General features: G+C 43.0%; 1 protein-coding gene across 4 annotated transcripts in view; it reads right to left on the bottom strand.

Annotated features, from left to right (window-relative positions):
- The window catches only part of XPO4 (exportin 4), a 172,814-nt gene that overhangs the window by 5,586 nt on the left and 151,025 nt on the right, over nt 1–16,203 (bottom strand). For all 4 annotated transcript variants that reach the window (XR_013960146.1, XR_013960147.1, XM_080660572.1 and 1 more), the window contains 5 exons: nt 15,918–16,087; nt 14,716–14,890; nt 9,301–9,594; nt 6,595–6,775; nt 1,122–1,240 (listed from right to left, as the gene is read on the bottom strand). Coding sequence is in view for 2 of the 4 variants with exons in the window: in XM_080660572.1 (XP_080516698.1) it covers nt 1,122–1,240; nt 6,595–6,775; nt 9,301–9,594; nt 14,716–14,890; nt 15,918–16,087 (939 nt within the window). In the remaining 2 variants the exon portion in view is untranslated. The remainder of the gene's footprint in view (nt 1–1,121; nt 1,241–6,594; nt 6,776–9,300; nt 9,595–14,715; nt 14,891–15,917; nt 16,088–16,203) is intronic.

Genomic DNA, 16,203 nt, shown 5'->3' with positions numbered 1-16,203 from the left:
AGGGAGAGGAAGGGGGGAAGAGGGAGAGAGACAAAGAGAGACAAACATCGGTTTTTTATTCCACTTATTTATGCATTCGTTGGTTGATTCTTCTATGGGCCCTGACTGGGACTGAACCCGAAACCTTGGCATATCAGGGCTACTCTCTAACCAACCTGGCCAGTGCATAATGATTTTTTAAAAACACATATAAGATGCCTGGCCAGTGTGGCTCAATGGTTGAACATCGACCTATAAACCAGGAGATCACGGTTTGATTGCCGGTCAGGGCACATGCCCGGGCTGCAGGCTCGATACTCATGCATGGCAGCCAATCAGTGATTCTCTCTCATCATTGGTGTTTCTATCTCTCTCCCTCTCCCTCCCTCTCTGTAATCAGTTAAAACATATTTAAAAAAGGGGGGGAGGTAGGAAGCAATGGTCTGGAAATCTATGGCCTTCTCACTCTGACACTCGTACTCTTCCCCACTTTCCCCCACTGTCTGTGCACATGTGCACAGGCGAACACACCTCCCTCTTCCTCTCCATTCATGTCCTTGTCCTCAGCTTCAGACTCCTATGACATCTCATGAAAAGAGGGGTAAGAAAGGCAGCCTCATTACCATCACACCCAATACTGAGTGATAAAACCAAGGTACAGCACAGTCCGAAGGTACAAAATTAAAAACTGTATGAGTCTTGGTTTCTTACCATCCTATTTCTACATAGAGGGATTTATAAATTCATTCCATTGTTTAATCCCTCAACCTGAGAATAATGTTCAACAAGTACCAGAAGAATGCATACAACTGAAAATCTAACATAATTTTAATTGCTTAATAACAAATGATGAGGGAATCAAAACTGCTAACATTAGAATGCAGTTTCTAAAGGCCCCACTTTTTCTGTAGTAACTTATTTTGAATGCAAAACTCTGGGCAGGAGTGAGGGCCTGTGTTCTGAGCTGTAAACATGAGTGTTAATGACACTAACAGCAACTCAAATGTTTTATTTCCACGTGTACTTATCAGACAAACAGGTATTCATATCCCTTAGTTAAATCAGAGGGACATTATTGTCTAAAATATCTTGAAACTTCGAGCACACACAATTTAATGTTCATATTCACTTTCTTCAATTACCTTCAAAAGATCTTGTGACATCAAGGGCAGAATTAGGTTGACTCCATATAAAACAACATCCGCTGCTGACACAGACCTGCTTGCTGCTTGCCCCGGCTCATGTCCCCTAAACACTTCATCTATAAACAGAAACCACGCAGTCTTACAGCCATAACATCAACAAATCTGCAAAGTTGGATACATTCTACCCTTGAGAAATAAAAACAGATTCGAATCTTAAGCCACAATAAATCTGACTGGATAATAGGACACCTGGTAAGCTTGCCTGGGTCACCCTTCTGTATTTCACTGTTTAGGATCTTAGAGTACTCTATACAGATGGTATTCCGTGTTTACATCAAATACTACTCTTCAATAATAAAGGAAAACTTCCAGGCTGGTGTGGCTCAGTGGTTGAATGTCAACCTACGAACTAGGAGGTCAAAGTTTGATTCCGGGTCAGGGCACATGCCCGGTTGTGGGCTCGATCCCCAGTGTGGAGTGTGCAGGAGGGAGCCGATCAATGATTCTCTCTCATCACTGATGTTTCTACTGCTCTCTCCTTCCTCCCTCTCTGAAACCAATAAAAAATATATTTAAAATAATAAGAGAAAACTAATGCTTAATCAATGTTGTGAAAAGTAAATCTACTCTACTGACACACTAGTCACACTATGAGTTAATTTCCATGATAATATCTATTTTATCTCTTAGGTGTATGGAATTTTTTTAGCTGAAAAGGAATGGGGGAAATATGGAAATTAACATGTCACATAAAAGAGAAAGTCATTTTTTAAAAAAAGAGCTACGAGGATGAAGAGTTTATTATCCTTAATCCATGCCTATAAATTAATAGGAATCATAAGACTTAAATAGATAAGCGAGCAAAGTCCATAAACAAACATCTAACAAAACCACCAATCCAATGAAAAACAGTTCATTCTAATCAAGTAATGTAATTTTTTTTTTTTTTAATCTCTCACCCAAGGATATTTTCTCCACTGATCTCCAGAAAGAGTGTGGGAGGGAGGGAGGAGAGGAGGGGAGAAAGAGAGAGAGAGAGAGAAACATCAATATGAGAGACACATCAACTGGTTGCCTCCTGCACATGCCCCAACTGGGACCAGGGATTGAACCTACAACCAAAGTATGTGCCCTTGACAGGGAATTAAACCCTCGACCCTTTGGTCCAAAGTCTGATGCTCTAACCACTGAACAAACTGGCCAGGACTAAAGTTACTATTTCTGATTCATTAAATTCAAGATGTCTTTTTGTTGTTGTTGTTAATCCTCACCAGAGGATATTTTCCCATTGATTTTTAGAGAGAGTGGAAGGGAGAGACAGAGACAGAGAGAAACATCAATGTGAGAGAGATATATTGATTAGTTGCCTCCTGCACGCACCCCAACCAGGGCTGGGGAACCTGCAACCAAGGTATGTGCCCTTTGCCAGAATTGAACCCAGGACCTTTTAGTCCGCAAGCCAATGCTCTATCCACTGAGACAAACTGGCTAGAGCTGAAGATGACTTTTAAAGAATAATATTTACATGTTGGTCAGGATATAGTGTGATAGTTACCCTTAAGAGCTATATAGTAAAAACCTTCAGAGCACTGTACATACTAAAAGATATAATCAAATTCTGACAGGGATTTGTCCACAGAAATGATTGCTGCATCTCTATTTATAACAGCAAAATCATAAATATTTCAGATGTCCAATATTAGTGAAACTGATTAAATTCCCAAATGTGGAAAACCAATCAGCCATCAAAAAGTCATAAAAAATTCTTAGTGAGGAGAAAAAGGTCAAGAATACATTAATAAAAAAGGCAGAATATAATGCTCAGCCAGTGTGGTTCAGTGGTTGAGTGTTGAGCCATGAACCAGGAGGTCACAGTTCGATTCCCAGTCAAGGCACATGCCTGGGTTGTGGGCTCCATCCCCAGTGTGGGGCGTGCAGGAGGCGGCCAATCAATAATTCTCTCTCATCATTTATATTTCTATCTCTCCCTTCCTCTTTGAAATCAATAAAAAGTACATTTTTCTATTAAGAGCATATTACTTTAGAAAAAGGGGAAAAAAGATAAAATGGGGTAAATAAAAAAGCAATTCTACTTAAAAACCTACCTAATTCTGAACTTCTCCACAGGGTCTCAGTTCCATTTGGAAGAATCCCATCTTCCAAAGCAAGGCATGCAAACCTGAGGTCGGGCCATGAGGCTGTTCTGGCACTGCCCGCAGGCTTCCCTAACAAAACAGGCTCTCTACGTGGAGGCTGTGACCTGGGGCGTGATGGGCACAGCTCTCCAGCCACGAGCTCTGCTAAGAATTCAAGAATGAAGAACAAAGCTACACTGCCAGTTATGCATTTAATTGGCCACCTAGCATGTTAATTTCATTTCATAATACTTAAAATATTTTGTTTTTATCTCACCTATTAGCTTTATTTGAAAAATAATGACTTAAAAATATTATCTTCCTTTTTACCATCTATTTAAATAGTTAATGCTGTTCCTTTACCATTTTTCTATTTTAACTGTCTTCATTTTTCTATCATCTGAACTTCAAAATCCTATTTACCCTTATTTTATTCTTTACCCCCTTACTTTGTACTTTCAATCCTGCGGATTTTAACCTCAATTTCTTTTCTTTTTTAATTTTTATTATTTTATATTATTATTTTTTAATTTCTTTATTGATTAAGGTATCACATATTTGTGGTCAGTTTTTTTTCTTAATGTTTAATTATAACTTGAATGTTTTTGCTCTTTTATTTTGAAAACCTCCCCTCTCCTGTTTAACTATAGTGTTTGCTCTCTCATTTCTTGTAGAACAGAAAGACAAAGTGTAACTTGTACCATAAACCTGGGAGACTGCAGGGGCTTTTCCCTCCAAATGCCCTTAACAGCTCTCCCTCCCTTTCAATGCCAGCTCTGATTTTTTAGTCAAATTACTCAGGGTACCAGGCTCTGACAGGATGCTTACATTCTGGAAAGTCTACAGAAAAGTTTCCAAGAGCCCACCAATCAACAGATACAGTGTGTGAAACTGCAGGTTGGTATAAAACTAACTTTTCAAGGAAAAGGCTCAGTAACTACTTCAGGATTTAAAGGCTCACGACCTAGAAAAGGTTGAGAACTTCTGAATTAAGGACCTAAAGAATTCAGAAAGCATGGGAATAACCACTCGTGTGAGAGGTGGGCCTGGCACCTGGCAGGGTGGCCATTTCGGCTTTGGTATAGGAGGGAAGCACTGAGAGGATATGGGGCAGGGCCTGGAAAACCGTTTCACCTGGGGGCTCATGAATACACAAACACCGAAAAGAACTGTTGTCCAGTTAATAAGGAAACAGAGAAAGAACAAGCTCAAGTATGGGGAATAATAAGGAAAGTGGAAAGTTACCGCACCCAGCTCAAAAAGAGAATATTATAAGAAAAAGTGTCCACAACAATAAATATCTGCAGAACATAAAAGGAGATGCTCAACAGGATTTGTTTTTCTCTCAGAAAGCAAGATCTCTTTTGTGTTAAGGGAAGGTGGGCCGTGAGGTAGGAGGGTGGTAAGAGAACACTGTACAAAATCGTAAGGTTTCACTTACTGGTGAAGTTCTCACCTGTAGTAATTCCTGGCTACCAGGCACCAAGCTCAGAACCAGAGACTTCTGAGCTCATCCATGAACACTCTACACTCTAAAGGGCATTTCTCAGCATACCCATTGGAAAGTTATTGGAAGGATGACTGACTTCCCCAGGGTTCTGTTGTCTGTGAGCCACTAAGTTACTCTCCCAAACATGGTCTGTGAGCTCCAGAGTTCAGCATTTCTCACCCCAACAAGGATTTCCAAGCCTCACTCTGAAAGGCTTTCCAGGGCAGCCACCTCAGGACACGGAGGGACCAGTCAGTAAAGCATAACTCTGAAGTCTGGTGCCAGGATGTGAATCTAGTCCTGTAATTTACTGCTCCACATCTGTGGGCAAGTGTTTCCTGCACCTGTTTCTCATCTATAAAATGAGTGTAACAGTGGTACCTACTTCACACCATTTTGATAGGTATAATAGCTGGCATTTGGTAAGAACCTAACAGATGGAAGATTTTACTATTCTTCTTACAAGAGGAAAGCCAAGAAGGAAAGACCAGGGGTTCTGCCCTCACTATAGTGACCAGAGATGACATTTTCATCTATTCTGTATACTGAACTTCCTCATAAGATTTGACTTAACAAAATTATCCTTTGCTTTAACAAATCCTATCTAATAAAAGAGTAATATGCAAATTGACCATACGCCGCTACACCCACCAGCCACACCCACCAGCCAATCAGGAGGGAATATGCAAATAAACCCAACCAAGATGGCTGCAGCCACAGAGAGCAGGAGGGAGGCTTGGGTTTCCCTGGCAATGGAGGAAGCCAAGCTTTCCACCTGCCCTTGCCGGCCCAGGCCTCCACTCAAGGCTACAAAGTTTCAATTATAGAAGATAAATAAAGCCCAACAGAAATGGCGGCAGCCATGGAGCTGGAGAGAGCAGGAGGCTAGGGTTGCCCACGGCGATGGAGGAAGCCAAGCTTCTACAGCCCTGGCCTGCTTTGGCCTCTGCTTAAGGCTACAAAGTTTCAATTATAGAAGATACATATATCCCAACAGAAATGGCTGCCACCAGGGAGTGAGCAGAAGGCTTGGCTCCACTCCAGGATACAAAGTTTCAATTGTAGAAGATAAATAAAACCCAGATTCCAGGGCCTCCACTTGGGTCGCTAGGGGGCATGGCCGGCCTGCAAACCACCACAGGGCCCTCACCCAGGCTGCCCCACACCCCAAGGGAACCCCCACCCTGATCCAGGACACCCTTTAGGACAAACCAGCTGGCCCCCACCCATGCACCAGGCCTCTATCCTATCTAATAAAAGAGTAATATGCAGATTGACCATCACTCCAACACACAAGATGGCTACCCCCATGTGGTCAAAGATCCTGCCCCCATGTGGACACAAGATGGCCACCACAAGATGGCCAGCAGGGGAGGGCAGTTGGGAGGAACCAGGCCTGCAAGGGAGGGCAGCTGGGGGTGATCAAGCCTGCTGGGGAGGGCAGTTAGGAGTGACCCAGCCGGCAGAAGAGGGAAGTTGGGGGTGACCAAGTCTGCAGGGAAGGGCAGGTGGGGGAACCCAGGCCTGCAGGGGAGAGCAGTTGGGCGGTACCAGGCCTGCAGGGGAAGGTAGTTAGGGGCAAACAGGCTGGCAGGGGAGCAGTTAGGCATCAATCAGGCTAGCAGGGGAGTGGTTTGGGGGTGATCAGGCTGGCAGGCAGAAGCGGTTAGGGGCAATCAGGAAGGCAAGGAGGCAAGCAGGCAAGCAATTGGGAGGCAGCAGTCCTTAGAGGAATGTCCCAGATTGGAGAGGGTGCAGGCTGGGCTGAGGGACCCCCCCGCCCCCTTACACGAATTTCGTGCACTGGGCCTTGAGTATAACAATAATAACAAAGCTTACACCCTACCTGTATCACTGAAGTCTATGAACTCTTTGGACAGAAGGTTTGTAAGAAGTTCCATAATAAGAAGTAGGTCCTGGTATTGTTCCTCCTCGGCTGTGACATCCACTCTCTGCCGCCCCAAATTATTCTTAGAATATACTTGCAACAAAGTGAGGCAGGCTTCATATAAGTTCATCGCTTTGGACTATAAGAAAGCATGCAGAAATTAGGCTACCAAAAAATATGTAAATATTAAATAAATTAAAAAACATAATCTAATAAAGTTACTCTAAATCCCAACGATCTCAAATGCTTGTTTTAAACTACATTAAAACATCAAAAATGAAAAAATACACACTTAGTCATACTTAAAATATTAGTTTTCCAGCAATGAAATTTAATATCCATTTTTTTTCACTTGACTAGAGATAAGAATATGGCAACAGAACTACTTTATTGCTTCTATTCAACTTCTTCACTGATTTTAATATTTAAAATTGTATAACTTGCAAAAACACAGAGTACCAAACAGTGGTCTTAAACATGAGAATGCCACTGTCATGCCCTCTCAATAATTTACCTGTGACTACATTTTTAATATTTTTAATATAACCTCAATTTCAAGTAGGTTCCTTTGATCTAATAAAAAAAATACAAGTCAGGAGCCCATATTAAATGATTTGGACAAGATTTAAGCTAATCTGCTGCTAACAAGTACAAATATATGTTTAAGGCTGTTTTTAAAAAGCTTTCTAGATAATATAATGGAACAAAACATACATCTTTGCTTAATAAATATAAAAGGATTTAGTGTGTCTAAACATTTATCTGACTTACAAAACAGATATACAAACTGCCATTAAAAATTTTAGGCTTGCCCTAACTGGTTTGGCTCAGTGGATAGAGCACTGGCCTGCAGACTGAAGGGTCCCAGGTTCAATTCTGGTCAAGAGCATGTACCTTGGTTGCAGGGACATCCCCAGTAGGGGGTGTGCAGGAGGCAGCTGATCCATGTTTCTCTCTCATAGTTGTTTCTAACTCTATCCCTCGCCCTTATATATTAAAAAAAAAAAAACTTTAGGCTTGCCCTGCCAGCATGGCTCAGTGGTTGAGCATCAACCTATGAACCAGGAGGTCACAGTTCAATTTCCGGTCAGGGCACATTCACGGGTTGTGGACTCGATCCCCAGTGGGTGGTGTGCAGGAGGCAGCCAATCACTGATTCTCTTTCATCATTGATGTTTCTATCTCTCTCTCCCTCTCCTTTCCTCTCTGAAATCAATAAAAATATATATATAAAAAAAGAAAACCCTTACAAAAAAAATTTAGGCCTTAGTGTTCTACCACAGAGAAATGGTCAAAGTTCTCTACCATAATTCATCTGTTTTATCAAATATTCCTCATTTGAATGATTTGATTTAATAATCTATTAGCTCAAAGAAATTACTGGTTATTAACATGTATTTAGGGCAAGAATTTATATTCATTCAACATGCCATACTCTGAATTCTAATTTCTTTTGAAAACAGTATTTTGAAAAGCCTTTTGGAGGCATAAAAACACTTCAGATAATATTCATTAAATTTGAAGGCAAATACCTATTATTTTGTTACCAGTGGCCCGGTGCACGAAATTCATGCACATTAAAAGGGGATTAATTAGAGGAAATATTTTAATATTGCTATTTGCCCTTTCTATTAATCAGTAAAATGTATATGAAAATCTTCCTCCTGTCAGAGTCTGGGGCACACCACGGGACCCAGAGTCAAGTCCCCGCCCACCCACGTGTGCCTCAAAATCGCATGAGACCCAAACCCAGCCGCCCCCCCACACCCGACATTGGGCTAGATCCAGACCCGGCCGGTCCCACCCTTGTCAAGCCCCTCCGGGGGGGGGGGGGGGGCGCAGCCTCAGATCCCCTGGCCCAGTGTCGGGGCTGGGGGCATGCCTTGAGGTCACCCGTCAAGCCCCGCCAGGTGGGGGACGTGGCCTGAGATCCTCTGTCAAGTCCCTCCGGGTGGGGGGTTGTGGCCTGAGGTCCTTTGGCTTGGCGCCGGGGTGAGGGGCGTGGCCTGAGGTCCCCTGGCTTGGCACCAGAGCGGGGGGAGCAGCCTGAGATCCCCAGCCCAGCACTGGGGCGGGGGACGCACCTTGAAGTCCCCCATCAAGCCCTGCCGGGCGGGGGGCATGGCCTGAGGTCCCCTGTCAAGCCCCACGGGGGTGGGGGGCAGGGGCGTAGCGTCAGGTTCCTGCTGAGCCTCCACTGTGGGTGCAGCCATCTTGTGTTACAGAAATCCCGCCTCTGCTGTGAGCGCCGCCATCTTTGTGGCGGAGTGATGGTCGATATGCATATTCCCTCTTTATTATACACTGAGTGGCCAGATTATTATGATCTCTGAATGCGTAATAATCTGGCCACTCAGTATGTATATGTATATGTATGTGTGTGTGTGTGTGTGTATATATTAGAGGCCCGGTGCATGAATTTGTGCATGGGTGGGGTCTGGCCAGCCTGGCCAGGGGGAGGGGACATGGGCAGTTGGATGGCCTGCCTGCTGGTAGAACTCCTGGTCGAGGGGACAATGTGCATGTTAGCTTTTTATTATATAGGATATACACTGAGTGGCCAGATTATTATGCGTTCAGAGATCATAATAATCTGGCCACTCAGTGTATAGGATAGCTTTAAGGAGTTTTAATCCTGAAAGGATAAAATTAGAAAGCACTTACCTCTCCAAGATAGCATATCTGTTTATGTGCAACTTCAACAAAAACTTCTATTATGAGATTGACAGTCTCAGGGGTATTTTTGTAAACTTCCATCAATCCAATGCAATTGGTAAGGAAGTCCATTAAGAAATTAAAAAGGATTGCCACGTTGTCAATCTGGGTAGCCTCGGCAATGCCACATAGGGCCTCTAGCGTGGCAGTGATTTCCTGCTTGACCTCTTCTTGCTGGCACATCTGCTGAAAGTTTTCCTGATTTATCACCCTTAAGAATCGCTGCTGCAATGGCTGAAGAACCTATAAAAACAAAGCATGGGTTTTCTAAAAGCCTACCTTATTTTTTTCTTTATCTTTATTTCCTCAACTAAGAAAAACAGTCACTTTCCAAAACATTTTTAACCGTTGGAGGTAGAAAAAGCACAGAAAACAAAGAATTCTGAACCACACGTTATATTCCCCATTTTGAGAGTCATCACAACTTCTGCATGAAGTAGACATTACCTCACGTCTGTTAGAATGGCTGTTAGAAAAAAGATGAGATAAAAGCTGGTTTCAGTGTGGAGAAAAGGGAACCCTCCTGCAACGTTGGTAGGTTTGTAAACTGGTGCAGCCACTATGGAAAATAATATGGAGGTTTCTCAAAAAATGAAAAATAGAAGTACCATATGACACAACTATTCCACTTCTGGGTACATATTCAGAGGAAATGAAAACACTAATTTGAAAAGTTATCTGCACCCACATGTCCATAGCAGCATTATATACAATAGCCAAGACATGGAAACAGTCTAACTTTAAATGTCCATTGATGGATGATGGATAAAGAAAGCTGTGGTGTATATACATGATGGAATACTATTCAGCCATAAAAAAAAAACACACCCAAAAATATACTCTATTGAGACAACATGGATGGACCTTGAGAGCATTATAGCATGGGAAATAAGTCAGACAGAGAAAGACTAACATTGTATGATTTAAATTATATGTGGAATCTATTGAAAAAAAAAAAAAAAAAAGAAACACAAAAAACAAAAGCACCAAACACACAGAAAAACTTCTGTTGTTTCCAACAATAGGGGTGGGGGAAGGGAGATTTGAAGAAAGGTGGTCAAAAGGTACAAACTCTCAGTTATAAAATAAATATAAGCACTAGGGATGTGATATACCAGCAGTCGCCAACCTTTTGGACCTCGCGGACCACGGATTGGCGACCACTGTGATATACAACATGATGATTATGGCTAACACTCTATGTCACATAGAAAAGCTGTTAAGAGAGTAAATCCCAAGAGTTATCACAAGGAAATTTTTCTTTTTTTGTATCTATATGAGATAATGGATGATAACTGAACTTCTTTCACATTATATGTAAGTCAAACCATTATGCTGTACACCTTAAACTTATACAGTGATGTATGTCAATTACATCTCAATATAGCAAAAATTATAATTCATGGAAAAATATAAGTGCATGCTATCATCTCACTTCCTTAAGTAATTTAGCTTTGAGAGAGAGAGAGAGAGAGAAGGAAAACTCACAGAACACAACTTCAATGCCATCCACAAAATTCAGCCACTATCCTCATCTCTTTCCAATAAAACATTAAACCTCAAAGTAGAAACTGACACTGTGTTCTACAGGAATAGGCAAAAGTAGTTTTACAGTTTGAGTACACAAAACAGAGTTTATTTTTATTTTTTTTTAAATATATTTTTTTAATTGATATTTTACAGAGAGGAAGGGAGAGGGACAGAGAGCTAGAAACATCGATCAGCTGCCTCCTGCACACCCCCCACTGGAGATGTGCCCACAACCAAGGTACATGCCCTTGACCGGAATCGAACCCGGGACCCTTCAGTCCGCAGGCCGACGCTCTATCCACTGAGCCAAACCGGTTTCGGCAAAACAGAGTTTATTCTTATACTAGAGGGCTGGTGCACGAAATTCGTGCAAAGGGGAGGGGGTGTCCCTCAGCCCAGCCTGCATCCTCTCCAATCTGGGACCCCTTCAGGGATGTCCGACTGCCCGTTTAAGCCCGATCCCAGTGGGATCAGGCCTAAATGGGCAGTCGGACATCCCTCTCACAATCCAGGACTGCTGGCTCCCAACTGCTCACCTGCCTGCCTTCCTGATTGCCCCTAACCCAGGCGCGGGCAAACTTTTTGACTCGAGGGCCACAATGGGTTCTTAAACTGGACTGGAGGGCTGAAACAAAAGCATGGATGGAGTGTTTGTGTGAACCAATATAAATTCAAAGTAAAGGAGCAGAGGGGAGAGCAAGAGAACCGGATAGAACAGCCGGATCCGGCCCGTGGGCCGTAGTTTGCCCAAGGCTGCCCTAACCGCTTCTGCCTGCCAGCCTGATCACCCCCTAATCACTCCCCTGCCAGCCTGTTTGCCCCTAACTGCCCTCCCCTGCAGTCCTGATCGCCCACAACTGCCCTCCCTTGCAGGCCTGGTCCCTCCCAACTGCCCTCCCTTGCTGGCCATCTTGTGGTGGCCATCTTGTGTCCACATGGGGGCAGCCATCTTGTGTGTTGGAGTGATGGTCAATCTGCATATTACTCTTTTACTAGATAGAACAGAGGCCTGCTGCACGGGTGGGGGCCAGCTGGTTTGCTCTGAAGGGTGTCCCAGATCAGGGTGGGGGTTCCCTTGGGGCATGGGGCGGCCTGGGTGAGGGGCCTGTGATGGTTTGCAGGCCGGCCACACCCCCTGGCGACCCAAGCGGAGGCCCTGGTATCTGGAGTTTATTTATCTTCTACAATTGAAACTTTGTAGCCTGGAGCGGAGCCAAGCCTTCTGCTTGCTCTGTGGCGGCAGCCATTTTTTGGGGGATTCATGTATCTTCTATAATTGAAACTCTGTAGCCTTAAGCAGAGGCCTGGGACCGCCAGGTTGTGTGGAAAGCTTGGCTTCCTCCATCGCCGTGGGCAACCCTAGCCTCCTGCTCTTTCCAGCTCCGTGGCTGCCGCCATTTCTGTTTGAACTTATGTATCTTCTATCATTGAAACTTTGTAGCCTTGAGTGGAGGCCTAGGCAGCAAGGGCAGGTGGAAAGCTTGGCTTCCTCCATCACCGGGGAAACCCAAGCCTCCCTCCTGCTCTCTGTGGCCATAGCCATCTTGGTTGGGTTTATTTGCATATTCGCTCCTTATTGGCTGGTGGGCGTGGCTTGGTGTAGCGGAGTGATGGTTAATTTGCATATTACTCTTTTATTATATAGGATTATCACTAGTGGCCCAGTGCACAAAATTTGTGGGGGGTTTCCTCAGCCCTGCCTGCACCCTCTCCAATCGGGGATCCCTTGGGGGACATCCCTTTCGCAATCTGAGACTGCTGGCTCCTATCTGCTCACCTGCCTGCCTGCCTGATCGCTCCCAACTGCCTCTGCCTGCCTGTCTGATCGCCCCTAACTGCCCTCCCCTGTTGATCTGATCTTGCCCCCAACTGCCTCTGCCTGCCTGATCTCGCCCCCAACTGCCTCTGCCTGCCTGATCTCACCCCCAACTGCCCTCATCTGCTGGCCAATTTGGTTCTGATTGGTCTGTTTCTATGCCAGTCAGTGTCAAAAGCTCCGCCTCCTAGGCAGTCATTGGCTCCTCACACTTCACCCAGATTTGGTTCTGAATGGTCAGTTTCTATGACAGTCAGCATCAAAAGCTCTGCCTCCGAGGCATCCATTGGTTCCTCACACTTCACCCAGATTTGGTTCTGATTGGTCGGTTTCTATGCCAGTCAGCGTCTCTGGGCCTATCAACGGGGACTGATCAGAAAGGCAGGGCTGATCAGCAGCCGCCACAGAGGCAATGGATCAGTCCCTGCTTCTCTCTTCAGGCCTCTCTCTGGCCCTGGTTCGCAGCCCCCTCAGCAGTCAGAGCTGGGGCACCGTACCTGCAGCAGAAGCAGTCAGCGCTGGGTTGCCGTGGTGCAGGACTGACTTTCAGGTTGGTTGAGCCTCGGTCGTTACTGGTCGTTATGACCCAGGGTTTTTATATATTAGGATTTATTAATTATTGTATTATTTTCCATATGAACAACTATAAACCTACTTTTGCCCCACCCTGTATGAAGGGCTAGAGGGTAAATATTTTAGACTGGGCAGGATATGCCACCTCTTGCCCAACTACTCCATTACAACTATGCTGTCATTCAGACACAGCCATGGACAACATGTAAACAACTAAGAGTAATTGTGTTTCAATAAAACTTTATAGGAACAGACAGCATGCTAGATTTGGTCTGTGGACTACAGTTTTCCAACCTCTGTTCTATAGGGTCAAGCCCAATAAAAGCACCTGCCTGTTTTTCTCCTTTTCAACTCCTCGTAGCATAGAACATAACTATGGATACTCAGTCATGCCCTGAGTATAAGAGTCAATAGACATATTCATGAAGGTAATACCTTAATTCTATTTAAAGCTGTATGTATAATAACACAATTATTTCAACTAAAATACATGGTCAGCCTGGTTTTTCTGGTTCTAAAGTCACAACTCCCTAATGTCTGCCCCTTCTAGTCTCAAGGGCTATAGGTTGGTAACCTACATACAATGGTAAGTCTTGGTTCCCAATTTAAAGCTTATTATGTGAGGCAATGTCCATGGTGGTTGTTATGAGTTGAATTATGTCCCTGCAAAATTGGTATGTTGAAGTCTAAACCCCGAGAAACTCAGAACATGGCCTTATGTAGAAATAGGGCTGTTTTTGGATACAATTAGTTAAATTAAGATCAGATTATTACGACAGACCTCCTAATCCAGTATGACTGGTGTCCTTATAAAAAGGGGAGATTTGAACACAGGCAAGCAAACATGGAGATTTTCATGTGAAGATGAAGACAAAGGTAGGAGTGGTGTGTCAACAAGACAAAGAATGCTGAAGATTGCCAGCAAAGCCCCAGAAGTCAAGAGAGGCCTGGACCACATGATCCCTCGCAGCCTCAGACGTAACCAACCCTTGGATACCTGATCTCAGACTTCCTGCCTTCAGAACAGTGAAACAATGAATTTCTGTTGTTTAAGCCACTAAGTTTGTTACTCTGTTATAGCAGCCTTAACAAACTAATACCATGGTTTATTCGTATCTCCTTGTTCAAGACAAAAGAACATTTCACTCATTCTTAATGAAGAATTAATATACCACTTCAGATTCTCATTTGAGTTGGGGAGAAAAATATACCTAAACTGCAGAACACTGCAGAATATTGATAATTAATATTCAATGTCATCACAAGCAGATACGAACAAATCATAAGATGACAAAATAATAAGCTGCAACCTATACATTAGAAGGGAAAAAATACAGAAAAGCAATGACTAATGTTTATATCTCCAGGGACTATTTTATGGCAATACATAGATAAAACAACTAAGTTCCACCAGAGGGTGCTATCATTATCAGGGGAACTGTTACCTCAGTCCAATACTGTTGTTTGGTTTCTGTGTCCATCTGTGCAAAACCTCCCAGGACAAGGGCCTTCATCAGCGTCCTCTGCACCGGACTGGACAGAAAATTCAGAGGGGGGCTTCGGGTCGCAAACTGTTTAGCTAAATTCCACCAGTTTTCACACTGGATTACTAGGTTTGCCCTATGGGCAAAAACAACAAAAGAAAGATGTACCACTTAGACTGTATGTAAACTAAGTAAACAAAATGGAAGGTGCCTGGATTTAATTAATTCTATTTATTTAATTTTATTGATTTCAGAGAAAGGAAGAGGGAGAGACAGAAATATCAATGGTGAGAGAGAATCATTGATCAGCGGCCTCCTGCACACCTCCTACTGGGATCGATCCCACAACCCAGGCATGTGCCCTGATCGGGAATTGAATCATGGCCTCCTGGTTGATGGGTTGATGCTCAATCACTGAGCAACACTGACCGGGCTAGATTTATTTGATTTTCAAGTCCAGTAAATGGGGCATAGAATTTAAAGACCCATAAGCTTGCATTCAAATCCCATTGGTAATCTGACAATGTAAAATGTATTTAACCTCTCTTACTGAATAAGTTTCCTGATCTATAAAATAGGGATAACAACAGTAATAACAACCTTATATCTCATGGCTGAGATTGATGTGAATAAATGGGATACTTTATATGAAATGCTTAGAAAAGTACCTAGTATATTATAAGAAATCAATAAGTAGTAGCCAATGACAATAGTAATAATAACCATATTCCGATGCAATAGAAAAATGAAAATATTTCCAGAATCTGCTGTAGAAAGCAATTTTTAATTACTAAATTATCAGTTTTTCTCATCTTTAAAATGGGATAATACTAATAGGATACCTGAAAAATCAAATGAAACTATTTTATAGTAAAGTTTTTTAAAACTTTAATGTATAAATAAATTAATAAATTAAATACGTATGATAGTCATAAGATACTTTCATAACGAATCCTTGTCAGTTTCTATGCAACCCTCACTTGTAACACAGGGAAACCATATTTGCACTTGTAATAACATGACACTGTTTTTTAAACATACTGCTCCAAAAATGCAGGCTCTACCTAGACCTTAGGACCAACTGTTTGTCATTTGCAAAGTCTACACTAAAAAGCAAGCTCATTAGACACAGACACACAGCCTGATTCTTACAATCAGCTTACCTTTCTCTTCTTTCCACCAAAGTGACAAGGAGCTGCACAGTGTCACTTGCAAGGTCTTGCTCACTACTCCACACGGAGAGGTTGCTGATGACTTTCTGTAAGAGGTAGCCAATAATCCACTGAGAACCCTCAGTATCTGCTCCAAATGCTGTACTGAACGGTAGACTTATCTTAAAGAGAAAACCAATATTTTAGGTCAGAAAGAATGATCAGCTAAAAAAAAAAAAAAATCAAACTGAAGTTAGCATCTAAATATTAAGTGCTGCTCACTTCACATCATTTTATA

This window comes from Plecotus auritus (assembly GCF_963455305.1).
Source record: "Plecotus auritus genome assembly, chromosome: 3".
NCBI classification, from domain to species: domain Eukaryota; kingdom Metazoa; phylum Chordata; class Mammalia; order Chiroptera; family Vespertilionidae; genus Plecotus; species Plecotus auritus.
This window is presented reverse-complemented; position numbering and strand designations above follow the sequence as displayed.